The sequence below is a fragment of the Galleria mellonella genome, unplaced genomic scaffold (assembly GCF_026898425.1).
Source record: "Galleria mellonella isolate WM207_F2 unplaced genomic scaffold, CSIRO_AGI_GalMel_v1 utg121, whole genome shotgun sequence".
Taxonomy (NCBI): domain Eukaryota; kingdom Metazoa; phylum Arthropoda; class Insecta; order Lepidoptera; family Pyralidae; genus Galleria; species Galleria mellonella.
This window is the reverse complement of record NW_026441983.1, coordinates 226468-254291: the sequence shown is the minus strand read 5'-3', so window position 1 is coordinate 254291 and position 27824 is coordinate 226468. Positions and strand designations below refer to the sequence as shown.

Sequence of the window (27824 nt, the reverse complement as noted above, 5' to 3'; positions counted from 1 at the left end):
GGATCATTTCAAAGCATTTTTAACGCCGACTGAATCGGAACAGATCTTAGCTAAGTTCATTGTATGATTTTTGTTCATTGTATTAATTATTTTTTCAAATTCTTGTTTAAAATTGAGTTGCAAATCAATCAACATATTTATGGTCCATCGAGCCGGATTTTAACGAAATAAGGTTAAAAAAATTAGAAGTGTTTTAATTAAACCTGTGCAATTAGTAACCAGAATACGAAACGGAAAATATAGTTAAAATATTAATTAAGTTCTGTTTCAACAAATTTAGCAACACAATTAAATAGATTTAACTCGTGCTTATAATATAATAAACTTTATAACGTTGCTAATAAAGTACAAATTCAGACCAGCAAATGTTCGTAGTCCTGTCCGTAGTCCTCGCTGGAGGCGGCCGCGTACTGCTCCTGTATCCAGGTCTCGAGTTCCGCACTCTCCGCTATGTACTCATGCCTGTAATATCATTGCAAGTGCTATATATCGTCATAACGTAATAAAATTGTAACTAGAGGGAGTAGGACTTTGTAAAATAGGTCGTTTAGTGCAACTTAGAATGGCAAACAAGCTGACGGCCCACCTGATGGAAAGTGGTAACCGTCGCCTATAGACATGAGCAGTACCGTGGACATAACAGAGTGTACCGTTTCACCCATGATACCCCCCATGCGTTGCCATTCCTGAGGACTCAGGTGTTATTCCTCTGTACTCTGTAAATTCACGCCAAATCTCACCCTTCAAACCGAAACACAGCCATGCAAACACAACTGCTTCACAGTAGAAACACGAAAGGGACAGAGGTGGCCAAGCAATCGACTTTTGTACAAAGTCTCCATCTGGTGGGTGTTTTATCGTAATACGTTATCTAGAATTGGTTTATTACGTTGTTGTACTTCTGAAATCCACACGTAAAAAGTAGGCGGCAAAACCTAATAGATAAATAAATGTAACAATCATTAAGTGTGACAGCGTGTAGTTACGAATGGTGGTGCGTAGTCACTTCTTGTGGAGTTATACCATATGTGTCAGACTATATGTGGAATAGTGTAAGGATGTGTGAGATTTCATTTGGTGACATGTCGTCTTTTGTAGTATTGTGAGATTGCGCATAGCTACATGTGGTAGCGTGAAGTAACGTGCGGTGGTTTTCATACAATTGGTGGTGCGTGGGAGAGTGTGGCGAAGTGCTTGACGACGTACCTGCAGACGCTCTCGACGAGCGCGCGCTGGCGTTGCGCTGCGAGGCGCTGCAGGCGCGCGAGGCTGCCGGCCAGCAGCTCGTGCCGCTCCAGCAGCGCCGGGCCTTCAGGGTGGCCGCTGTTGGCCATCGAGCTGGCCACGTGGCCCATCTCCGATATTATCGCAGCGTATGTGTCCAACTCCAATTCTACAGCCTGAATATAATGTTACTGCTTAGTTTATAAGAAGAGAAGAGCCAAAATGCTGGGCCACCTTATACCACATGACGATTTTTTTAAGAGCATAGTAGAAGGAAAGATAGAGGGCAAAAGAGGAAGAGGAAGACCGAGGAATAACTACATGGGACAGATAGAGGAAACACTAGGCGTCATGTCGTATAGGGAGATAAAGGATATGGCCTGGGATAGAGCTGGCTGGAGGAAGATGCATGAGTTGGTTGCACCGACAAGAGGAAACTCTGAAATGAAAAGAAGACTTAGTTCATAATATCCTAGTGATATATACCAGTTGTAGAGTACACAGGTCGTGAGTTCGTATCTGACAAGAAACTTTTGACTAGTCAATAAAAAAATGTACCCGAAACTTTCAGGCAATAAAAACACTGATAAGAAATCAAATTAATTCAAGTGATGGCAGTAGGTTTTTATTGTACCTCCAAGTGATTAGTTCTAGTATATTCGACGGGCGTGGAAGGGGGAGGGATTGTTAATACTAGGGACATAACAGTCTCATTACTAGAAATATACTTTATCAAGTCATCTTCTATGCGGTTTCCACTGGAAACTAACTGCCCTGCTTTCATCTCCACCTATCACCCGTCACTGGTACCCTGCCACAGACCGTTAGTGCGGGTGGAGTTATTATTCTATTATTATCCATTACAAAAATAAACCGCAGTTAGGGAGGGATGGCAGCGCACGGTAGAGGCGGCGCACCTTGTGCCTGGTGAGCAGCTGCGTGGCGCGGTGGCGGTCGCGGCCCACGTCGGCGGCGCCGAGCGCGGCGGCCTTGTCGGCCAGCCAGGCGTCCAGCTCGAGCGCGTCGTGCAGGAACTGCTGCGCGCGCAGCGCCGCGTCCAGCCGCGCCGCGCGCGCCGCCGCCGCCGCCGACAGCGCCGAGTACGCCCGCTGCAGCTCCGCGCACAGCCGCTCCATCTGCACCGCCACACAACAACATCTACCACCGTCTAATAGAGCTACTTACAAAGTGATTTTAAGCAGTACAGCATTAATTTTTATCCAATTAAGTACCTTAAACACATTGTCCATTCAACATAGATCAATATTGCCCTTTACAGCATGTAATCTAAATGAATATATTCGAAGATATTACAGATTTAAAATGCGGGGACATAGCGGTGCGGCGGTACCGGCTCGGCCGGCGGCGTGTGCCTATATAATAGCGCATCGAAGGCCGCGCATCGCCCTATAGCACTTTATCATATTTGTATTGTGTAATGACAAAAAAGCTGTAAACGTTGTTTATAACATTTTGTAATGGGTAGGTATATTTAGTATCAGCATTGCACCCGTGCGAAGCCGGGGCAGGTCACTAGTTAGTAATAAACAACATGGATTTAAAAATCACTCGACCACATCCAATCTTTTGGTGTATACAAGTTTCATTCGTTCAACTTTTCTTTTAAAGAAATTATTTCACATTGGTATACAGAGAGATCTGCTCAGATGGACTGAAAGTTACTTAAAGAATCGAACTCAACTCGTGGCAGTTTATGGATATGAGTCCGTACCATTTACGGCATCAACAGGCGTACCTCAAGGTTCCAACTTGGGACCTTTATTTTTTCTTATATTTATTAATGTTAGACTCATTTAAATGTAACTGTCTGGCATACGTGGACAATATAAAATTATATAACGAAATAACATCTATAAACAATTGCATACAAATTACCACCTTTTTTTTATACAACTGGTGTGAAATAAACCATATAATTTAATATTGTTAAAAGTTGTGTAATATCTTTCATTAAAAATAAAAATATATACCAATTTGACTATAAAATAAAAAATAACTAAAAAGAGTTACAATTGTTATACACATAGATACCTGCAGATGATTTATCTCCCTCTGACCGAATAATGACTGGGCTCATAACGTATCGATTGTATTTGAAACAATAAATTACCTTCTCAGCCTGCGGATGCTTGTCCTCGATCAGCGCCCTCCCCTGTGCGATGACCCGCTCTATGAGGGGTTGGCGCCCAACCAGCTCGTTGCGCAGCTTGCTGTGCTTCTTCTGCGCGGACTGTGCCGCGTGCAGGTCAGTAGGCATGGTCTCTGAAGACGCGGCCGCCTGTCGCTCCGACAGCCAGTCTAGCTCGCCGGCCACTTCGGCCGCGAACTTGTGTAGTCTGTGATAAAGGAAACGTTAGTATGATCTGGGAGACTTCGATAAAACAAAATCGTGTCAGATGAACAAAATTTTTAGTAACAAGTTAATAAGAATGCCCATCAACATCACATCAGCTGTTAACTGTCCACTGCTGGACATAGGCCTCCCCGAAAGGGGGGGGAGTTAATAGTTGCCATGGCGATAGTATTCTATGGGCCATCTCTTCCTTTCCCGTGAGTATCGTAAGGCCCGATTAAGAGAACTTAATCATAGAAGGATGGGCATCATTGTCCTTCTTAAAACATCTCTAAAGCCTATCTGCGGTTGCCAATTCGCCTACCAAGCGTGGCAACTAGTGGCAACCCCTCCTCTCCTCAAAGGAAGAGGCTTATTGTCTAGCAGTGGACAGTTAAAGGCCTAGATAGAATGAATCCTTGAGTTCAGGAATCACTTTTAAAGCATGTTTACTGTTTAAGTAGTAAGAAAAGTTTTTATCGCGCAAAAGAAATGTATAAGAGCGATTTGTGGTGTTGGTCCAACAGAATCTTGTAAACCTCTATTTAAAAAATTAAAGCTTTTGACACTTACCTCAATGTATATTTATGAGGTGGGAATATTTGTAAAAAACATTTGTATTTATTTACAACAATGACAGAATATAATAAATTCACACCCAGAGACCCCACACAACTGAAACTACCCACCTGTAAGTCAACGCTGCATCAACAAAATTGCGGTGTAATGGCTATTCGAATTTATAATAGGATACCAAAAAAAATAAGAGAATTGCCATTAAATTATTTTAAATTAAAATTGAAAACATGGTTAATAGAAAATAATTTTTACAATATTAATGAGTTTTTGTAAAATATAAATGCTGTGACATTGATTTAGTTGAAATTTAAATTGTAATTTTAATTTTATTTGACATTTTTATTATTTTATTATTTGTAGTAGCTTTATTGACTGTTTGTAATGCATGACCAAAGTGACACTTCGTACTAATAGTGATTTATTGTATATGTAATTGAAAATTAAATATATGATGTACCTGTATAAAATAGAAAATGGATAAATTCAATAATTAATATTTGCATGCCATTTGATGTGGCGAAACATAATGGACATCTTATAAACTTCACAAATGCAACACCTTTTCTACAATGTTTCTAGCAAATAAATTTCATTTCATTTCATTTCATTTCATTTCAACAAATATGTATATAAATAAGTAAAGTATGGTGCGGGCTGCACGTACTGCAGGCTGCTGTCGAGCGCCTGCCGCCGCTGCGCGGTGCGCGGCTGCAGCGCGCGCACGGCCTGCAGCAGCGCCGCCGACTCCTTCTCTATGGCCGGCGCGTCGAAGTGGCCGTCCGAGACCAGGTCCGCCCCCTGCGCTGCCAGACTCTTGCCCTTCTGCTCCCAGGACGATAGCTCTTGTTCTAGCAGCTGCGGAATTAAGGGATAAATACTTATTCATAATGTATCACAATGTCGAAGAAGGTATTAGCAATGCAGTATATGTCCTGGAAACCTTAGTGGTTAATGATTGTTGAATCCGTTACGATGTGCTAACTGCCCTGCTTCGTCCTCACCCACCATCCGTCACTGGAGCGCCGTCAGCGTTTACCGACACCTAGGTTTCTATACCCATTAAAATGGTTAGTCCCGGTCGTGGTGGCTACCTGGTGCTGGTTGAGCAGCCGCCTGCAGCTCCTGAGGTCGGTGCCCACCTCCTCGCTGCGCAGCTCGCGCTCCAGCTCCACCAGCCGCGCCTTCGCGTCCTCCACCGACCTGGACACGTGTATATTTGTTTAAGAGCTTTCATATTAAAATATTTATTAGCATACGTTTCGACGACCTCCGAAACGCGGTATTGAGTACGTTGCTTTGCGTAAATGAAGACGCGGATTTGATTTCCGGCAGTGTTAATTTAGAGTCCGAATATTTCTAAATATACTAAAAAAAGTGGCTATTTTTATTTCACATATTTCTTAAGAAAATAGTAAAAAAAAAATAGTACAATTAGAATAAGCCGCCGAAACGCAACTTTGAGCAATATGGCGTCAGTGACGTCACATTGAAGTAAACAATCACCGAGTGTCGTACACGAGTTTGATCAGTATTTTCTTTTTGGAAACGCCTTAAACAAATATTTTAGTTGGCACGTACCTCCTGTGCTTCCTCTGCAGTGCAGCCTGCCGCAGCTTGCTGCCCTTGTCGCGGGAGGCGGCCACCAGTTCCTCCCAAGCGGCTTGCAGCGATTGCAGCCGCGCGGACACCTCGTCGGCGCGCGCCGGGTCCGACTGCTGCAGCGACTGACCGATCTGGAGACAGGGGCGAGTTTAAGGATATATTATTACCGATGACTTGAAAGATAACGCTGACATTGAACGTAAACGCAGGACGATGGCTGTAAGGGGTAATATGTTGGCTCGCAGGTTTGCTCGTTGCTCGACTGAAGTCAAAATAATATTGTTCAAGGCATATTGCCAATCTTTTTACACGAGCAGCCTGTGGGTTGACTATACACAGCGGGCATACAACGCTCTGCGTGTTCAATACAATAATGTTTTCAGAGTGTTGTTACGGCTGCCACGTTTTTGTACTGCATCCATAATATTTGCAGCGGCATGGACAGATGACTTCTACGCCATCAGACGCAAACGGATCGCATCTCTTTTATACCGATTGCGTGGCAGCAGTAACAGCATTCTGAGGGCATTGTGTAATAAATACGATAGCCCGATCCTCTCATTGTGGCTCAAAATTATTATAGGGGCCATAAAATGAATTTTGTATTTTTTTTTCTACTAACATAGTTTAAGTCAATTGTTACTAACAAAAATGGATCTTTGTAATCTATAATAAAGAAATATTATTATTATTATTATGGCATCTCCATCGACAGCTCTGGTTCAATCATGTTTCAGTCGTGTCAATGCTTGCACGGCTGTATCAGTTTCAATGGTGGGATATGGCAGTGAAATACTATATCTATGGTATTGTTCAAGTCTGTAGGCAATCATTATAATTTTTTAAAGACAATTAATGTAAGAAAAAGTTAATGTAACAAGATCATGTTAAGAAAAATATAATATCTTTTACATCAGACTAAACCATAACCCCGGCCCTGAAAAGATAAAGTGCTTGCTGTTTTTTTTTTCTTTGCTTCACGGTAGAAACACGAATAAGACAGAGGTACCCAAGCAATCGACTTTTGTACAAAGTCACCCTCTGGTAGTATATTTATTTAATTAACATTTTTTTTTAATTTGTGCACCGCCATTCACTCTCTCTGTTTATCGTAACGGTAGACTGGTAGAGAATGCCATCAGGCTTTGAATCCGCCCTGTAGACTGTAGATATACGTAATATATGCAAAAGTATAAATAGATAATTAAATACAAAAATATTAGAAGATTGCGCAGTGAATTGAAATATTTTTTTACAACACAGGGGGCAAACGAGCACGCGGCTCACCTGATGGTAAGTGACTACCGCCGCCCATGATCACTCACAACACCAGCGGCATTGCAGGTGTGTTGCCGGCCTTTTAAAAAGGAATATACTCTTTTCTTGAAGGTTATGTTGTCGTATCGGTTCGGAAACACCGCTGCTGGAAGTTGATTCCAAAGAACAGTTGTGCGTGGAAGAAAGTGCCTTGAAAAACGCACGGTGGAGGACCGCCGCTCGTCCAGATGGTTGGGATGAAACTTTAGTTTGTGGCGGGTTGTACGGTGGTGAAAATCAGCAGCAGGTATCAATCTGAACAATTCCTCAGAACACTCCCCATGATAAATTCGGTAGAAGATGCACAGAGATGCAACATCTCTGCGCAGTTTCAGAGGGTCGAACCGGACAGTAAGTAAATTTCAGCAAATTCGGAGCCAAGTTTGCTTAAATTTGAAAAATCTAAAAAAATTGCCAACCAACCACCCTTTGGAATCAACTTCCAGCAGCAGTATTTCCGAACCGATACGACAACATAACCTTCAAGAAAAGAGCATATTCCTTTTTAAAAGGCCGGCAGCACACCTGCAATGCCGCTGATGTTGCGGGTGATCATGGGCGGCGATAGTCACTTACCATCAGGTGAGCCGTATGCTCGTTTGCTTCCTGTCTTGTAACAAAAACCTAACGACCATGTTAACTTGGCGCGTTTGACAGGACTACTTGTATGGGGTCGGCTGGTTTGCAGCATCAATAAGGATGTACTTACGCTCTCCACGTTTCTGAGCTGCTTCTCGTTGGCCTGCAGCTCGCGCTCGAACGCCTCGTGCTTCTGCAGCTTGCGCTCCAGGTTGGCCAGGTCTCTGTTCGTATGGACATCGCATTAGTTTTAGATTTAACATATATATCACACTACTTGAACTGTTAAATCTTAAAATCATTTGACTAAATTTCTAATGTAAGTATTAATAATAATAATTCGTTTATTTTAACATTTTTTTTTATGCAACTTAGAATGGCAAACAAGCTGACGGCCCACCTGATGGAAAGTGGTAACCGTCGCCTATAGACATGAACAGTACCGTGGACATAACAGAGTATACTGTTTCGCCTATGATACACCCCACGCGTTGCCATTCCTGAGGACTCAGGTATTATTCCTCTGTACCCAGTAAATTCACGCCATATCCCACCGTTCAAACCGAAACACAGCCATGCAAACACAACTGCTTCACGGTAGAAACACGAATGGGACAGAGGTACCCAAGCAATCGACTTTTGTACAAAGTCTCCCTCTGGTAAAATATTATATACGTAGGTAGGTATTGTATGTATTTATAGTGTATGTATTTATGTAATATTTTATTATATATTTTAATATTTTATTTAACTGTATATTTGTTTATGTATTAATAGTTGTAGCACTCCAGCTGCCCGCTAACGAAATGCTTTCTCACTGTACTGGGTTGACTGGAAGAGATCTCTGTCAGAGATAAGTCCACCCTTGCTCACAATATTTACACAGAAACAGTACACTCTGTTATGTCCACGGTACTGCTCATGTCTATTGGCGACGGTTACCACTTACCATCAGGTGGGCCGTCAGCTTGTTTGCCATTCTAAGTTGTATAAAAAAAAAGTGGTTATAATAATAAATAAAATTTTTGCATTTCCAGTCTGTCAGTACGTGATTACGTACTACATTTACGGTGCTGTTCATGTTACACGCCTGTTACACTTCCGATTCAGGCGAGCCGTCAGCTCGTTTCCTATTTACCTGTAGCTCTGGTCCTTGGCAGTTCTCGTCTTGTCCTGGATCCATCCCTGCAACTCCTCCGTGGCAGCCACGAACTGTTGTACGAAATATTTTTTTTAAGTAAACATTCCACTACGAGATCAGTCCACGATAGATAGATAGATAGATAGATAAACACTTTATTTGAGCCATTTACGACACACGACAAATTAACAAATGAGTTTATACAATCAGATTATTTACACTTTTTCAAATAAAAACCAAAAGATGAAGTATGGAGATATGTTTTCACCAAGTGTGTCGCAGTGACCCATACAGGCTACAGCTCAGTGAGTTTAGCTTAAAAGCAAAGCACTGATTTTCAGCTGCAACCTGAAGTAAGGCTACACGGACGCGTGCAACAAACCCAGAGTGTAACCTGTGTTAATTTAACAGCCAAAGGTAAAATTGTATTATATTTATTTATTTATTTTTTGGAAAACATACAGCTGTATTACAGTCCATACATAATCAAATTTATATCTATGTGATGACAATGATCGGTTTTTATATATGCAAAATACATACATACACACACATACATACATACATATCTGTCACGCCTGTCTCCCATTAGGATAAACAATGGAACGCCAAATGCTTCGATTCAAACAAACCTATTTCGCTTCCTCCACATTCATCAATCTTGTCATACACGCTCGCCGGTTACGGGTACTTTTAATTTGGCCCTCCTTCAGCACGTCGCCTGTTCGGTCGACATACTTCCGTCTAGAGCGGCCCCTACCGACATCTCCATTCATTCTTGCTCGATAAATCACTTTCGTAATTCTTCTTTCATCCATCCTCTCCAAATGACCAAACCAACGCAACATTTCTTTTTCAATTTTTGTCACTACACCGTCTTTCAGTCCACACTTCTCTCTAATCACACTGTTTCTTACTCTATCTTTTAATGTAACACCACACATACTTCTCAGAGCTCTCATCTCTACAGCATTTGTCTTACTTTCATGCTTCTGCCATACCCACGATTCGCTTACATACATGAGTGCTGGTGTCAGTGCTCCTTGAATTATGGCAAGGCGAGCTTTGCTCGATACATTTTTACTTGACATACTCGAGAACAGTGCACCGTTAACACTGTTTCCCGTTTTACATACATACACACACATTATATATATATATATATATATATATATATATATATATATATATATATATATATATAGATAGATAGATAGATACTTATATAAATGATGCATAAATACTATATTTAATTAATTAATGAAACATACAGTATAAATATTAATTAACACAGTAATTATTATGTTAAAAGCGATACCAAGCTCACAGGCGGTATCTAGCTTTCGAATCTAAGGCGAGACTGCCACCTTCTGCGTGTTCTACCGCTTGTATAAAAAAAATATATAGATTTGTATTTGGCAATTTATTAATTACAGATTTACATTGAAAAAAATATTAAAATTGCCGTGTGGATTGTTTTTTTTTATACAACTTAGAATGGCAAACAAGCTGACGGCCCACCTGATGGAAAGTGGTAACCGTCGCCTATACACACGAGCAGTACCGTGTACATAACAGAGTATACTGTTTCGCCCACGATACCCCCCATGCGTTGCCATTCCTGAGGACTCAGGCGTTAATCCTCCGTACCCAGTAAATTCACGCCACATTCCCGGCATAGAATGGGACCACCGTTTCCTTTCCCGTGGGTGTCGTAAGACGCGAATAAGGGACAGCGAGGGATGGGCAGCAGCGTTTCTTTTAAAACATCACCAAAGCCTAACTGCGGTTGACAATCCGCCTGCCAAGCGTGGCAACTACTGGGAAAACCCCCCAACGGGAGACCTATGTCCAGCAGTGGACAATTAACGACTGATCGATAATAATTATTAAAATATGACAATTACATTTCGATTCTTACGCCTGTAAGCAATGTAATTAAAAAAATAACTGATAAATCTCGAAACGGACAGGATTAACTCCTGGCCAATACGTTCTGGTGGGGGGAAAGGGATTGTTAGTAATGGAGACTGAGAATCCCATTGCTAGCGATATATCCAACCAGGTCGACCTCCTCGCGGTTCCCCCTGGAAACTATCACGGTTAATTCCTGTTGAATTCATCATGATGCGCTAACTGGCCTGTTTTCATTCTCACCTATCACCCTTCACTGGTGCTCCGCCAGCGTATCCCGTTAGCGCAGGCGGGGTTACCATGCCATTTTCAACCAATAAAAAAAAATACGTTCTGGTGGGCCAACAGACCTGTTCCTTCCTCACCTATCATCTGTCACTGGTGCCCCGTCAGTGTATACCGACAGCAAAGACTAAAGTTTGATGCCTCCGGGGTCATTTTACAAGTTACCGTTCCACTGTATCCTCTCCCCCTTCTGTAAGTGAAGTATGAACAGTGTACGCACCTGGTGATGAGCAAGCCCGGCCTGCAGGTGGCGGCGGCGGGTGGCGGCCGCCGTCCGCACGCCGTCGCGGCGGGCTAGCGCAGCCTCGCGCCGCGCCGCGATACTGCAACAGACCATCAGGCTAGCCGTATGCTGGCGCGAACGCAGTCATGGAGCAGGCGAGTTAATTATTCAAGGTTTTAGGTCAAAACACACAGCCTTTCATGGTCATCATTTCAGCTACTATCCGTCCACTGCTGGACGTAGGCCTCCCCAATAGACCGCCATAAGGAACGGTCCTGAGCCACCTGCATCCACTGACTCTCTGATTTTTTAGACAAACGGAAGTGACTATTTTATGTAGTGACTAGCAATCCAACCCGACTTCGCACGGGTAGACAGAATTTTCCAAAATAATACGTAAACTATATTAATCGTTGACAATGTAGCTTTGTACAGGTGAAAGAATTAAAAAAATCCGTCGAGTAGTTTTTCTGAAATGAAGAATATTATAAAGACGCGTGGAGCACGTCCCCGGGCTCTGTACTGACTGCGCGGCGGCGTAGTGCGGCAGGCGCTGCAGCTGCAGCGCGCGCGCCTGGAAGGCGGCCAGGCGCTCGTCCTGCGCCGCCAGCCGCGCCTCCAGCTCCTCGTGCCGCTTCAGCAGCGCCTCCGCCTCGTCCACCGACGCCTGCGCACCACGCAACCAGTTGCTGTTCAGTTGCACTACATTGTTGTGTGTTAGTGCTCAATTGCAGTGTATTTGTTGTGTTTTTTATACAATTTACAATGGCAAACAAGCTGACGGCCCACCTGATGGAAAGTGGTAACCGTCGCCTATAGACATGAGCAGTACCGTGGACATAACAGAGTACACTGTTTCGCCCATGATACTCCCCCATGCGTTGCCATTGCTGAGGACTCAGGTTATTCCTCTGTACCCTGTAAATTCACGCCATATCCCACCCTTCCAACCGAGACACAACTGCTTTACGGTTGAAACACAAATGGGACAGAGATACCCAAGCAAACGAATTTTGTACAAAATCTCCCTTTGGTGTCGTTGTTGAGTTACACTACACTGTTGTGTTAGTGTTGAGTTGCAGCGTATTGTTGTGTCGCTGCCGAGTTACACTACATTGTTGTGTTAGTGTTGAGTTGCAGCGTATTGTTGTGTCGCTGCTGAGTTACACTACATTGTTGCGTGTTAGTGCTGAGTTGCAGCGTATTGTTGTGTCGCTGCCGAGTTACACTACATTGTTGTGTTAGTGTTGAGTTGCAGCGTATTGTTGTGTCGCTGCTGAGTTACACTACATTGTTGCGTGTTAGTGCTGAGTTGCAGCGTATTGTTGTGTCGCTGCCGAGTTACACTACATTGTTGTGTTAGTGTTGAGTTGCAGCGTATTGTTGTGTCGCTGCTGAGTTACACTACATTGTTGTGTTAGTGTTGAGTTGCAGCGTATTGTTGTGTTGTTGATAGATATCAATGTATTACTGTGTTATGTTGCAGTATACTGTTTCGTTGTGTTCAGCACAACAATACACACTTATCAATACATCTATCTGTCATTCAACTATACCGACCCCGCATTCCTTGTACTCCAGGTAGGCCTCGTGCGCGCCGCTGGTCGCGTCTATCTGGTCCGCCTCGCGGTTGAAGCACTGCAGCTGAACCAGCTGTTTCAGGTACGCCTCCTTCTCCTGCCAGGCTGCAATGGAAGATGATAATTAAAATTTGGAAATAAAAACCGATCATATTTGTATTATAAAAAATCACACGACGAATATCTAGGAGCACTATCCGGAACACCCTGAATAGTTCATTTCTGAATGACTAGACCAAGAACCGAATCCGGAACCGCATTTAGGTAAAGCAAAGTGCCCGCTACTGTGCAAACAAGTTGACGGCCCACCTGATGGAAAGTGGTAACCGTCGCCTAAAGACACGAACAGTACCGTGGACATAACAGAGTATACTGTTTCACCCATGATACCCCCATGCGTTGCCATACCTGAGGACTAATGTCTTATCACCGACTCTTCAAATCGAAATATTTATAAGCACAGCACAGCTGCAGACGACTCATGTACAGTCTCCTCCTGGTGATTATAGTACAGACCTTTGTCGAGTGCCCGCTGCTCGTCCTGCAACAGCTTGATCTTCTCCGCGACGTCGGTGAGGGACGGGTTGTTGGCGAGCAGCTGCTGACCCAGCCCTATCACCTCCTTGAACCTGCGAATGATGGTTGCCATGAGTAAAGAGAGGCAAGGGAGTGTTAGTAATGGAGATTAGCAATTCCATTGCAAGCAATATACCCTATCAGGTCAGGGCCTACACGCGGCGTTCCCTGGAAACCATCGTGATTGATTTATTGCTGAATTCGTCACGACGGGCTAACTGACCTGCTTCATCCTCACCTAACATCTCTCACTGATGCCCCGCCAGCGTATACCGATAGCGCAGGCGTTGTTACCATTCCATTATCATAAAAAAAAAACCATCAGTAAAAGGGGAAAACACTCCAATTGCTATATGTTCACTCCAGTCGTACACATGGTTCTGGAAACTGACATAGTGTGTACTGGTGATTTGTCACGATGGCCCAACTGACCTTCCATTCCCTCAAAACACACTTCACCACCAACAAACCACCTTTGGCGCAGGCGGGGTTACCATTTTATTAACACTCATTTAAAAAAAAAACAAAAGTAAACATTTATATTTGTCGTGTGGTCCCGGCATAGAATGGACCACACCTTTCAATTACACCTTAGAATATTTGGTACAATACTAACTCGTCATTGTGCGTCTTGATATCATCGAGTAACTCCTGGTGCTGCTTGTGGAGAGCCTCCGCCGTGGCCACGTCCTTCGCGGTCGCCTCCTGCGCCAGTTGCGCCTGCGCAGTCTGCCCACAAACAACATTTATTTTAATTGACTAGAAACTGAAGGTTGTGTTAAACTTCCCCCTCCCCCCTCACCAAGATGTCAGCAATCCTATTGATATTTTCATCTCAATATCCCAATCGAGGGGGGAGAATGTAGCAAACAAGGATATACCCTGTCTGATGGTAAACGGTCACTGTAGCCTATAGCCTGAGGAAACCTTAATATTCCCTTTTTGGAAAACCCCATACAGTAGTCTGTTAGTTGCTAATAATGGTGTATAGTGGCTCCACCACCAGCAGTATACCTGATGGGGAAGGGGATCAGGTCTACTTACACACTTTGCACCTGGAAACCATCATTTAATCCCTAGTGAATTTCCATAATCATAAGTACCAGACACCAATTGTATGGTCATCCAGCGGTTGGTGTAATCGTATATCATAGAATGATACTCAGGGTTATGGGAAATCAGGCATCGAACTCTCACACTCGAGGAAAGTTCATTTACTAAATTAAATCGACCAGAAATCGAACCTGGGACCTCGTTTCTACAAAGCAACGGTGCTCACCACGATGCCATGGTGGTCATCAGTTACTCAAGCCTGCCGCACTCACCTGCAGCCAGTCCTGCAGCTGCGCAGAGCTGTTCCCGAATATCTGGTGGCCGACGGCGCTCTCGAGCCGGTTCCTCCTCTCGGCCGCCTGCGCCTGGCACCGCTCCCACATCTGCTGTATCTCCCGCTGGCGACCCTCCACGTTGCTCCTCTCGTTGGGGTACTGGGATTTGACGCTGAGGAATTAAATACAGCATCAGTGGTGTAGTTGTGATCTGGGAGTGAAGGATCCAGGAGTACTAGTTGAAACTCCAAGAGCATCACTGAGAGCCCTTCAAAATTTGGGGAGAATTTACGCTAGTGCATTTAAGAACTGGCATAATTGTGTTTGAATTGTATAGTAGCAACGCCGAAGTGTGGCAAGGTTGGGATTCTGTAAAATATTGTTATTTTTCGTATTAAATGTAATTGTTTTTTTTTTTATTTAATTTAATCAAAACACAAGACCCTAGTTCAGGCTTTCATATGGTCCTTCGAGCCGGATATGAATTAGTGACATGTGGATGGACCAGGGTATGTATACATTACCTCGTCGTTTAACGCTTATGAGAATTCACGATCAAATCCTCTTCTTTCACGTATTAAATGTAATTACAGTTTTTTTTTTTAAATTTCTGCTTATAACATTTAATAGTATCTTGTTTTATATTTTCCTTAATTTATTACAAGTCTTTAGCCGCGACTTCGTTCGCATGAGCGGGACTCATTGATCACGATAAAAAGCCCATGACCTTCTCCCTCCCGTATAGTACGCGTATACCAAATTTACATAGTAATCGGTCAAGCCGTTAAGGTGCTATAAGGTAACAAACAAACACACTTTGTAATATTAACATGGATTTAGCTATACATTTATTTACCAATGCTTCTCACACCATTTCAAAAGGCTGCGTGCGAGAGAAAAATTATTGCTCAGTATGAAATGTTACTTTTATGGTAAGGATTTCGCGTTGCATTGGAAACTAATTTACTTTTTAATTGATCTTGTTAATAAACCTAGTATCATTATCTTCTTTTTTTTTTATTCTTTACATTAATTTGAAAAATCAAGGAAAAAAGGGCTTCTGGTGGCTTCTGGGATAATCGGGCGCTAAAATGGTAATACCGAGAAAACCAGTAATGTTGAGTGTGCCTTTTACAGTTCAATATGCCCATAAGAACCCCACAAAGTTTCGATTCAATCGCTTCTTCACGGTACACACAGCTGGGGACAGAGGTGGCCAAGCAAACGACTTTTGTACAAAGTCTCCCTCTGGTAAGTTTTTATGAATCGTTTTTATCAATAAGGGGACAATCACTTCAAATACTTCGAATCCTCAGGAATGGCGAAGCATGAGAGGTTCTTAAGCAACATTATTCTATAAAGTCTATGACACTTTACGTTTTTTTTTATATACAACTTAGAATGGCAAACAAAGAACAAAAAAGAAAGTCTCCCTCTGGTGACGGCTAATGGGCTAGCTTGACCCCATTACACCATCATCAACATCTCAGCCATTATCTGCCTACTGTTACACATAGGCCTCCCCATAGACTGCCAAAAGGAACGCTCCTGATCCACCTGCATCGAGGTTATCACTCCATCTAGTGTGGGATCGTCCTGCCTTGCGTTGATGCCGTTAAAATGGTATAAAAGTAGGTCATTTCACTCACGAGTCTGCCAGCAGGCTCACAGTGTTCACTTTCTCCTTTAACGGCTCCAGCTCCCTCTCGAGCTGCGCGTGACGACGCTGCAAGGCCCTGACGGTTCGTAGGTCAGCAGCAGGGTCGGTGCTGGCCGCGAGCTGCTGTTCCTTCTCGGCCATCCAGTCGAGGGCATCGTCGCAGGTGCGGCTGAAGAGTTCCACGCTGGGAAGGAAGTAAATAATATTAGCTTAATCAAGAATATTCTTATCTACTGAGAAGAACTTGTTGGAAACTCAGCGGTTTTTTCCATAACAAGTAGATATTAAATTTACAGAGTCATGGTACCTACTCATCTAGATGACAAAACGGTTTGGATGTACAGTAGAGTAGAAGAAATCGACTGAAGTGGAACGACTCTCCAACTCCTCATAATTGTTACTGGTCCAGAGTTGACCTAATTGCCTGGTCAAGGTTGGATTCTAATAGCCATTTTAAAGATGAATTTCTTTGAATTAATCACAAACTCCTGAAAAATCCAGGGTTATTACACTTTATTGAAAACCCACCTTGATGCGCCTTCCAAACTCTTTTCCTTTTGTTCTTTGAGCCGCAGCAGCCGGTCCCATTGTTGACGCAACTGCTGCTTTCTGGCGGTAGCTTTAGCGGCTTGGCCGTGCTTCGCAGCCACCAGCTCCTCGGCAGCTGCGTCGATATGCTCCAGCCGTTTGGAGGCCGCAGACAGATCCGTCACGAATTTCTATGGAATAATTCAAATCACAAACACTCAAATGCATGCCACTAAAGAAGTCTTTTTAATGTGGTCTTTTTTTATACCACTGAGGTGGCGAACGAGCATACGGCCCACCTGATGGTAAGCGGTTACCGTAGCCTATGAACGCCTGCAATACCAGAGGTATAACGCGCGCGTTGCCGAACCTGAAGAAACCTCTTTACCCCCCCTTTTGAAGAACCCAAATTTCTTTTATAACTGTACCTAATTCAGTCCATGATTTTACTGTTTTGGCTGCACTTCCTCACCTCATACTTCCTCTTGGCGGTGTCGACGCTATCTTCAGCGTCGTCCGCTCGCAGCATCTTCTCCTTGTCTCGTATCCACTTGTCGAAGTCGTCGCACTCCGCGAAGAAGCTGTACAGCTTTATGGCGTCCTCGAGCTGGGCGCGGCGGTTGGCCGACAGGGTCAGCAGCTCGTCTGGAATGGGCGAGGGTGATCAGTGAGGTCAGATACTTAGAATGGCAAATAAACTGACAGGCCACCTGATGGAAAGTGGTAACCGTGGTAAAGCCAAAACAATGATAGATGAGGATGAAGCAGGTCAGTTAGTCCATCGTGACGAATTCAACAAGAATTGTTCACGATGGTTTCCAAGGAGAACCAGGAGGTCGATCTACTTCATGTATTATTACTCGATTACTCGAGATTTCGGCTTTTGGTTTAACGACGGGCCGCGTGCGTGGCGTGAACCGTCCTCGGCAGTGCGTGGCTGGGGCTCACCGTAGTCGCGCTGTATGTCGGCCATGCGCGCGTCGACGGCGGCGGCGGGCGGCGGCGCGGCGGGCGTGCGCGAGGCGCGGCGGGCGGGGGGTCGGCCGCGCCGCACGGCCACCACCTGCTTCACCAGCACCGTCTTCTTCACGCGCTGCACCGTGCGCACCTTCTCCGGCCGCCGCACTTGCACCTGCGTACAACACCACACCAATATTCTACCGCTCTCTGCTACGAACAGCTTTTTATTTTTGGACTTTTTATTCGATGCAGTAAACTCACAATTCCAGTGTTGCAAGATACTGTGTTATGATTTTTTATTTATAAAAAAGTAATCAAGATAGGTATAAGTAGATAATAGGTAGGTACTTATTAACCCCCCCCCCCCACACTCCTCTAAAGTAGGTATCTCTTCCTATAAAGTAATTCTAAATGCGCCAAATACAGCCAAACAGAGGGAGGGGGAATGAGAACTACCAGTCCCATTGCTGGCAATATACCCCGACAGGAAGACCTCCACGAGGTACCCCCTGGACACCATCGGGCTGAATTCCAGGTGTATTTATCATGATGGGCTAACTGATTTGTTCTTATCCTCACCTATCACCCCTTACTGGTGCCCTGCCGGCGTAAACTGTTAGCGCAGGCGGGGTTACCATTTTTTTTTTTTTGATGGGTAAAAATGGTATGGTAACCCCGCCTGCGCTAACGGGATACGCTGGCGGAGCACCAGTGAAGGGTGATAGATGAGAATGAAAACAGGCCAATTAGCCCATCATGATGAATTCATCAGAAATTAACCATGATAGTTTCCAAGGAGAACCGCGAGGAGGTCGACCTGGTTGGGTATACTGCTATCAATGGGATTCTCAGTCTCCATTACTAACAATCCCTTTCCCCCGGTGGGGTTACCATTACATCATTACTCATTAAAAATAAACCTTCCCCCCCCCCCTCTAAAGTAGGTAACTCTTCTTATAAAGTGATCCTAAATGGGTCAAACGCTGATAAAGAACAGGCACTCACCGGCACGAGCCTGGGCTCGATCTCCCTTACGTAGTTGGCGGGCACGAAGCCGTCGGTGCGGTCGGCCTTGCGCACCGACCACCAGTCTGGATTCGTCTTGTTGATAAGGAACATCACCTCGCCCTTCTGCATCGAGATGCCCTGCCCCGTGAACGCGTACAGCGCTTTCACCTGGTGGACAAAAAGCAAGATATCAGAGTGGGTACTACGTACTAATGGGTTGTATAACCCGTAACTTAGGGAGGAAGGGCTGGTTAAGGGTTGTTAGTAATAGGGATTAACTGCTCCCTTGCTAGCAATATACCTTATCAAGTCGACCTCCACGCGGTTCCCCCCCTGGAAATCATCTTGATAAATTCTTATGAAATTCGTCAGGATGGGCTAGACAGATCAGTACCTGTTTTCATCCACACCTATCATCCCTCACTGGTGCCCCGCTAGCGTATTCCGATAGCGCAGGCGTGGTTGTTTTTTAACAGATGAAAGTGGAATGGCAACCCCACCCGCGCTATCGGTATACACCCGGTGGGGCACCAGTGAAGGATGATAGGTGAGGATGAAGTACGTCAGTTAGCCTATCGTGACAAATTCAACAAGAATTGTTCACAATGGTTTCCAGGGGGAACCACGTGGAGGTCGACCTAATAAGGCATATTGCTAGCAATGGGGCTGTCAAACTCCATTGCTAACAATCCCTTCCCCCAACATTGGAACAGATTTTAAACGCGCAGGCGTGGTTACTATTCCATTTTCATCCATTAAAAAAAAATACTTCATAACTGGTAAAGATATTGTTAGTAATGGAATGTAATGGGGGGTGGGGGAGAGTTTGGAAGGGACTGTTGATAATAATCTTGATCCTTGCGGTTCCTTCTGGAAATTATCGTGTTCTATTCCTGGTGTATTCATCACGATGGCCTAACTGACCTGCTTCCATCCTCACCTATCATCCCTCACTGGTGCCCCGCCAGCGTATATACCGTTAGCGCGGGCGGGGTTACCATTCCACTATCACCCATTAAAAAAGAGCCAGCAGTGTTTGCCGTACCTGGGGCACGCTGCGCTCCTCGGTGACGGTGCGGTGCTCGAGCCGCTCGACCGGCTCCTCCTCCCACACCTCGGTGGGCACGAGCCGCGACTCGTTCACCCACTCCTCCTCCTCCATCGCCGGCGACGAGTCCACCTCCGTCGGCAGCTGGTGGGTACACACATTTGTTATTAATCTATACTTATAATAAATCTGTAGAGAGGTCAATTCTGTACATGAAATATATTTACAAAATAACTATCACGCGGTGATTAGTGATCGATACTGATGCCGAAAATGCAATCAGTAAAATTCTTGTCTGCCTGTCTGTATGTTCGTTATAGAAACAAAAACTACTCGACGGATTTGAACGAAAATTGGTACAATTATTCTTCATACTCCCAGGCAGGTTATAGTATACTTTTCATCACGCTACGATCAATAGGAGCGGAACGGTGAAGGGAAATGTTAAAAATGTTCACCCGTGCGACGCCGGGACGGGCCGCTAGTAAATAATAAATATCATGAATGTTAAAGCGTGCCATGTGTCGGGCGCAGTGCCGTGCAGTACCTGCAGCGAGTGTATGCCGGCGGCCAGCAGCCGGGCGGCGTGTGCGCTGAGCGTGTCCAGCTCGGCGCTGTAGGCGCGGATGTCGTCGTGCAGCGCCCTCTGGCGGGCCAGCAGCGCGCCGGCCGACGGCGCGTCGCGCCCACAGTCCTCCGTCGCCACCAGGGGGCGCTTCTCCTTCATCCACGACTCCGCCTCGTTGGCGTCGCCGTAGAACTGCAAACAAAAAATAAAGTTGACATATATTATGTTCACGTACTGGCCACTAATAATATTGTAACGAAAGGGATTGTTATGGAGACTGAGAATCCCATTGCTAGCAATATACCCAACCAGGTCGACCTCCTCCCGGTTCTCCCTGGAAACTATCATGGTTAATTCCATCGTCATCATGATGGGCTAATTGGCCTGTTTTCATTCTCATCTATCACCCTTCACTGGTGCTCCGCCAGCGTATCCCGTTAGCGCAGGCGGGGTTACCATACCATTTTTACCCATCAAAAAAAAAAATTTAAGTACTGGCCAGTAAAAATGTAATCCATTTATTCTTTTAATAAATAAATCAGTGTTTGACCAACTCGCTGGTATAGAGCTGCAATATACATGTCACGTCTGCATATATTATGCGGGGTACCTAATTATATGATGGCACAGTACCTGGTGCGCTTCAGCGGCGTCGGCCAGCTGCTTCTCCCTGGCGGCGGCCAGCTCCCGCAGCACCTCCCACTGCTGGTTCAGCGACGACAGCCGCCGCTCGATCTCCGCGCTCTTCGGGTGCTTAGCGTCGATTAAGCTGCAACATACGTTGGAGTACATTAAGTAGACTACTTCATAAAGTTTGTGGGTCAATAGATAATCATGTGGTGTGGTGGTGATGTGTGTGGTGATGGTGGTGTGTGTGGTGGTGATGTGTATGGTGGTGGTGATATGTGTGGTGGTGTGTGTGGTGGTGGTGGTGGTGTGTGTGGTGGTGGTGAAGTGTATGGTGGTGGTGGTGTGTGTGGTGGTGGTGGTGTGTGTGGTGGTGGTGGTGTGTGGTGGTGGTGATATGTGGTGTGGTGGTGATGTGTGTGGTGGTGGTGGTGGTGTGTGTGGTGGTGATGTGTATGGTGGTGGTGGTGTGTGTGGTGGTGGTGATATGTGGTGTGGTGGTGATGTGTGTGGTGGTGGTGATGTGTGTGGTGGTGGTGGTGTGTGTGGTGGTGGTGATGTGTGTGTGGTGGTAGTGACGTGTGTGGTGGTGGTGATGTATGTGATGGGGATGATGTGTGTGGTGGTAGTGATGTGGTGGGGGTGATGTATGGTGGGAGTGATGCATGGTGGGGATGATGTGGCGGTGATGATGTGTGGCGGTAGTGACGTATGGTGGTGGAGTATGATAGTGATGGTGGTGGAATGTGGTAGTAGTGGTGGTGACGGTGGTGGTGGTATATGTGATAGAAGTGGTGGTAGTGTGATGGTGTGTGGTGGCGGCGGTGGTGGCGCGTGGTGGCGGAGGTACCTCTGTCCCTTGGCGCGGTGGCGCTGCGAGACGTGGTCGCGCGCGCGCAGCTCGTGCAGCAGCGCCGTGTGCTTCTGGCGCAGCGCCATCACGCCGCGCAGGTCCTTGGCCGCCACGTCCGCGCGGCAGATGCGCTGCTTGTCCGTCACCCAGCCTGCACACGACACCACAGGATTCAAGCCACACGGTTTTACACATCCAAATGAAACGTAGGCTGTACTATAAACATCATTCCGGGATCAAAAGTGCCCAATGGAAGAGCGTCTTACCCTCTTCCTCGTCGTGGTCTTCCAGGAACTGGTAGAGGTTCCTGGCGTCCTCCAGTCTCGCCTTGCGATCCTTAGCTGCGGCCAGGAGGCTGTAACAGCAGTAAAGGATTTAACATTGGAGATGGAGAAGATCAATCTATGATCCTAGTTATTATAAATTACATGGACGAAAACTAGCCGAAAAATATTTTTAAAGGAAACTCTACAGACGGAACAGAGGTACTTCTGCCGACATAAGTAGTACCTTTTTTTGTATACAACTATAATAGCAAACAAGCTGACGGCCCACCTGATGGAAAATGGTAACCATCGCCTATAGACATGAGTAGTACCGTGGATATAACAGAGTATACTGTTTCGCCCATGGTACCCCCCATGCGTTGCCATTCCTGAGGACTCAGGTGTTATTCCTCTGTACCCAGTAAATTCACGCCATATCCCACCCTTCAAACCGAAACACAGCCATGCAAACACAACTGTCTCGGCTATTTTTCTTTTTTTTTTACACCACATAAAAATAAGCGTACAGCCCGTCTGATAGTAAACGGTCACTGTAGAGCCTATGGACACCTGCAACACTAGGGGTATCACCTGCACGTTGCAGACCCTGAAGAAATCTTAACAAACCCTTTTTAACAACCCCCATTTTCTGCTGTGAAGCAGTTGTACTTGACTGTGTTCCGGCTTGAAGGGTGGGATATGGCAATGAAGTTACAAAGCCTGGAGGTAGTTATACCATAGTCAGAGTAGGGATTGTTAGTAGTGGGGTTTTAACAGCCCCACTTCCCCTGAAAACCATCCTAGTTAGTTCTAGTGGCATCACGATGTGCCAACTGATCTGCTTTCATCCTCACCTATCATCTCTCCCTGGTGCCCCGTCAGCGTATACCAATAGCGCAGGCGGGGTTACCATTCCATTATCACCTATTAAAAAAGACACCATAGTCCTCAGGAAAAGCAACGCTTGAGAGGTACTAAGTGCTGTGCATTATATTCTGTGATGTCCACCTTGTTGCTCACGTCTATAAGCGACAGTTACCACCTTCCATCAGGTGGAACATCAGCTTGTCATTCTAAAAATATTCACATTGGGTTCCCACCTGTCATAAGCTTCTTCAAGTTGCATCAGCTGCTGTGTGAGCTGCTGCTTGGGCTGCGGAGGACCTTCAGCAGCAGCGCCCTGGCGCACGAGGCGGCGGATCGAGTCGTCGAGCGCACCCAGCTGCAGCTCTTGCAGCGCGTGCGCCTGCAGCAGCCGCTCCACGTCCACCAGGTGCCGCCCCACCTCCTCTGACTGGAACTGCGCCTATGGAAATGTTCCATGTACGTCAGTATTGCTACTATTGGTGTTGCCCTTTGGTGTTAACGATGGATTTGATAGTTTTTTATGCAACTTAGAATGGCAAACAAGCTGACGGCCCACCTGGTGGAAAGTGGTAACCGTTGCCTATAGATATGAGCAATACCATGGACATAGCAGAGTTTAATGTTTTGCCCTTGATACCCCCCACGCGTTGCCATTCCTAAGAACTCAGGTGTTATTCCTCTGTACTCTGTAAATTCACGCCATATCCCACCCTTCAAACCGAAACACAGCCATCCAAACACAACTGCTTCACGGTAGAAACACGAATAGGACAGAGGTACCCGAGCAATCAGGTACTCCGCCAGAAAATACTAACAACCATTTCATTAACGTCATTAAAAAACAATACTTAAACGGTAAACCCCATGATACCCCTCATGTGCCACCATACCTTCATTTCCATTAGCGTGTGTCCGACCGTGTCAGCCTCCCGCAACAGCGCCATCAGGTGCGCGAGCCTCGCCAACGAGGTCCGGTGCCTCTCCAGCAGTTCCAGCAACTCGCGCCAGCGCTGCAGCACTGCTTGTTCTGTGCGGGACACCGCTTCAGCTCCGTGATAGTTCTCGCGGACGAGCTCCGCTGCCATTGCCGATAGATCCTCGAAGCGTTCGGTTCTAAAACAAATGTTCTGACTTTAACACCTGCTTCCCATAGTCCACCAATTTTTGTTTAATAAAATCGTCATCATCATCATACCGGCCTTTAACTGTCCACTGCTGAACATAAGCCTCCCCTTAGACAGGTTTTGCCAGTAGTTGTCATTCTTGGCAGGAAGATTGGCAATCGTAGTTAGGCTTTAGAGATGTTTTAAGAGGGACGCTGCTGTCCATCCTTCGCCCTCTTTTAGCCGTCTTTTACGACACTCACGGGAAAGGAAGAGGTGGCTTATTCTATGCCGGGACCACGCGGACAGTAATATAAATGTGTCATGACTATTATTCTTTTATTTGCAAAGGAAACTTCGAAATAAAACAATACAAAGCCACTTGGTCAGGGAGGTTTTTGTGGACTATACTTTCTTTTAAGTAGCGATTCAGGGCAATGGGACTTTATGTTTAAAACATGTAAGAATTTTTTTTTTTAAACAACTTAGAATGGCAAACAAGCTGACGGCCCACCTGATGGAACGTGGTAACCGTCGCCTATAGACATGAGCAGTACCATGGACATAACAAAGTGTACTGTTTCGCCCATGATACCCCCCATGCGTTGCCATTCCTGAAGACTCAGGTGTTATTTCTCTGTACCCAGTAAATTCATGCCATATCCCACCCTTCAAACCGAAACACAGCCATGCAAACACAACTGCTTCACGGTTGAAACACGAATGTGACAGAGGTACCCGAGCAATCGGCTTTTGTACAAAGTCTCCCTCTGGTAAATAATTCAATAGCACTTCACGGATTGTTGTAAATATGCCCTTAAAGGTCATTAAATTCGCTTTAATATAAATAAATAAAACTTAATTGCCGAATATAGTGAACCCATCACCTATTTGATTCTATTTTTTTGTGTTTGTATGAAATGATAGTTTGTTTGAAAGAAATTTAATAAATCGTACAGGAAGTCAAAAATTTAAATTGCAAAATCTTGTTATTAAGTGAGCGAGAGGGAAGATTTTGTCTCATACAAATAATAATGAATACATTAACACATTCGTACAAAGCTGAATTGAGTATCTAGCTAGTAAACTTACCTGGCGAGGATGTCGGCCGATATGGCTTCATGTTTCTTGACAGTAGCGTCAACCTGGGCCAGGTTGGACCCGTAGCGGGGGTCCGACAGCACCAGCACCATCTCCTTCAGGTAGCCCTTCCTCAGCACCGACTGTCCACGACAAAAACAGATATAACCACTGCTATGTATATATAACATACCGTCAAAGTTTTCCCAAGAGACTACAGCATGGGTTTCTTCAAAAGGGGGGTAAAGAGGTTTCTTCAGGGTCGGCAACGCGCGCTGAATATCCTGGTATTGCAGGCGTTCACAGGCTACGGTAACCGCTTACCATCAGGTGGTTGGTATGCTTGTTTGCCACCTTAGTGGTATAAAAATGTTAGAATCCAACGTGACAATAGGCGAGCCTACAGCAATGAATGTTTCTTCACACAAAGTCGCGGGTAAGAGCTAGTATGAATTAATTGGTTATTGCTAATAAATTTAGGTACAAACTATTATAAATTTCGGAACTATTAAATTGTCAGGTTAAAAGATAGATTTAGAGGAACGGCGCGTCGGAATCGATCTCACCGATACCTTATAAATATTGATGCAGCTGTTACAGCTTTTTTAGCCGTCTGCACCCCCTCTCAACCCCCCTCCTTTGCAATATTGCCGCCTCCCATTCTTGCCCAGGCAGTAGTTCGACTACACTTCGTTGTTAGTAATGCGAATTTCTATTCCCATGTCCAGTAATATATCCTTTCAGATCGATCTCACCGCGATCCCCCCTGGAAACTATTCTGCTCAATTCCAGGTGTATTCATCACGGTGGCCAAACTAACCTGCTTTTCATCCACACCTATCATGCCTCACTGGTGCCCCGCCAGTGTATACTGTTAACACAGGCGGGGTTACCATTCCATTACCATCTTTTTTTAAAAAAGACACTACCCTCCTCCTCACATCGCTCTCCCATAATGGGTTGTTCTGGACTGGTGGACACGTTACCTTGGTGTTGAACTTGTAGTTGAGCTGCTCGAGTCGCTGCTGCCTCAGCAGCTCGGTACGCAGCGCCAGTTCGCGAGCATGCTCGGCCTGCGGACAACACCCACGTAGTACGGTACAGACAGAAGTCAAAGACATTGTTATATATAGATATATTACTCGGGGAAAGGGATTTTTAATAGTGAGGTCTAAGAGTACCCTATCAGGTTAAACCATCACACGGTCCCCCATGGAAACCATCTTGTTTAATTCCTGTTGAATTCGTCACGGTGAGCTAACTAACCTGCCTTGGGGGGAAAGGGATTGTTAGTAATGGAGACTGAGAATCCCATTGCTAGCAGTATACCCAACCAGGTCGACCTCTTCGCGGTTCCCCCTGGAAACTATCATGGTTAATTCCTGATGAATTCATCATGATGGGCTAACTGGCCTGTTTTCATTCTCATCTATCACCCTTCACTGGTGCTCCGCCAGCGTACCCCGTTAGCGCAGGCGGGGTTACCATACCATTTTCACCCATTAAAAAAAAACTAACCTGCCTTTTCATCCTCACTTATCATCCCTTACTGGTGTTCCGCCAGCGTATTCTAAAAGCGCAGGTGGGGTTACCATTCCATTATCATGCATTAAAAAAAAACAATCATTATGAAATTCGCTACATGGGATGAATCTATATATCTATATATCCTTCATAAGCTACTTTTCATCCCGATCAGTGGATATATACCGGTCCCGCGGACTATGCACGACTTCGACAGCATCATAAGTATCACAGGATACACTGTGATGCCCCCAATACCCCGTCATGCATTTCCATTCCTGAGGACTTGTCTTTATTTAACTTAGAAAGGACCATTTCATCTAATGAAAAGTGGTAATCATCGCCTATAGACATGAGCAGTACCATGGACATAACAGAGTATACTGTTTCGCCCATGATACCCTCCATGCGTTGCCATTCCTGAGGACTCAGGTGTCATTCCTCTGTACCCAGTAAATTCACGCCATATCCCACCCTTCAAACCGAAACACAGCCATGCAAATACAACTGCTTTACGAAGATCATGTCGCCTGGAATATAATTAAATATAAGAACCTGTTCAAGCTGCTGCCATGCCCTCTCCAGGTCCTGGGGCAGTTGGCCCTCGAGGGGGGCCCACGCTTCGCCGATGAGACTCTTCTGCATAGTGTTTATGTGGAAGTACAGGGCTTCGATCTCTGAACGCTCCTTGTATCTGTTTTAACAAGAGTTTAATTACAACAAGCTAGAAGATTTGTCAATGATCCCAGGCTTACAAGCGGTATCGAACCCTTAAGTCTTAGAAGAGATTTTGCCTCACTCTGCGTGTTCTACCACTTGTACAACGAACTGTGCTCAGGGGAAATGTTACCTCTGTCTACCATCGTACGGTTTGCCATCGACGGGGAGTTCACCACCATACTTTAGAGCCTAGATGGTCGCGTACAGCACAGTTTCAGAGATGTTTCCTCCCACGAACGCTCAAGTTATGGAATGGAGGTTTTTCTAAAAGACTTAAGAGTTAGTAGGGGTCTGTATCCGGGAGTAATCAG

The 27824-nt window shown here is 45.2% G+C and overlaps 1 protein-coding gene across 5 annotated transcripts in view; it reads right to left on the bottom strand.

The window, feature by feature from the left end:
* Positions 1-27824, bottom strand: part of LOC113517173 (spectrin alpha chain, non-erythrocytic 1) — a 116436-nt gene that overhangs the window by 52387 nt on the left and 36225 nt on the right. For all 5 annotated transcript variants that reach the window (XM_052899539.1, XM_052899543.1, XM_052899548.1 and 2 more), the window contains exons 10-39: positions 27349-27487; positions 26256-26342; positions 25282-25412; positions 23977-24199; positions 23320-23525; positions 22220-22308; positions 21951-22104; positions 21107-21242; positions 20453-20665; positions 19903-20049; positions 18855-19025; positions 17838-18021; positions 17362-17534; positions 16890-17080; positions 16351-16545; positions 14699-14873; positions 13990-14102; positions 13314-13426; positions 12778-12902; positions 11745-11884; positions 11215-11317; positions 8793-8866; positions 7785-7878; positions 5735-5889; positions 5248-5356; positions 4821-5011; positions 3356-3581; positions 2142-2360; positions 1207-1400; positions 360-462 (exon numbers count right to left, since the gene is read on the bottom strand). In XM_052899539.1, the coding sequence (XP_052755499.1) occupies positions 360-462; positions 1207-1400; positions 2142-2360; positions 3356-3581; positions 4821-5011; positions 5248-5356; positions 5735-5889; positions 7785-7878; positions 8793-8866; positions 11215-11317; positions 11745-11884; positions 12778-12902; positions 13314-13426; positions 13990-14102; positions 14699-14873; positions 16351-16545; positions 16890-17080; positions 17362-17534; positions 17838-18021; positions 18855-19025; positions 19903-20049; positions 20453-20665; positions 21107-21242; positions 21951-22104; positions 22220-22308; positions 23320-23525; positions 23977-24199; positions 25282-25412; positions 26256-26342; positions 27349-27487 (4573 nt within the window). The remainder of the gene's footprint in view (positions 1-359; positions 463-1206; positions 1401-2141; positions 2361-3355; positions 3582-4820; positions 5012-5247; positions 5357-5734; positions 5890-7784; positions 7879-8792; positions 8867-11214; positions 11318-11744; positions 11885-12777; positions 12903-13313; positions 13427-13989; positions 14103-14698; positions 14874-16350; positions 16546-16889; positions 17081-17361; positions 17535-17837; positions 18022-18854; positions 19026-19902; positions 20050-20452; positions 20666-21106; positions 21243-21950; positions 22105-22219; positions 22309-23319; positions 23526-23976; positions 24200-25281; positions 25413-26255; positions 26343-27348; positions 27488-27824) is intronic.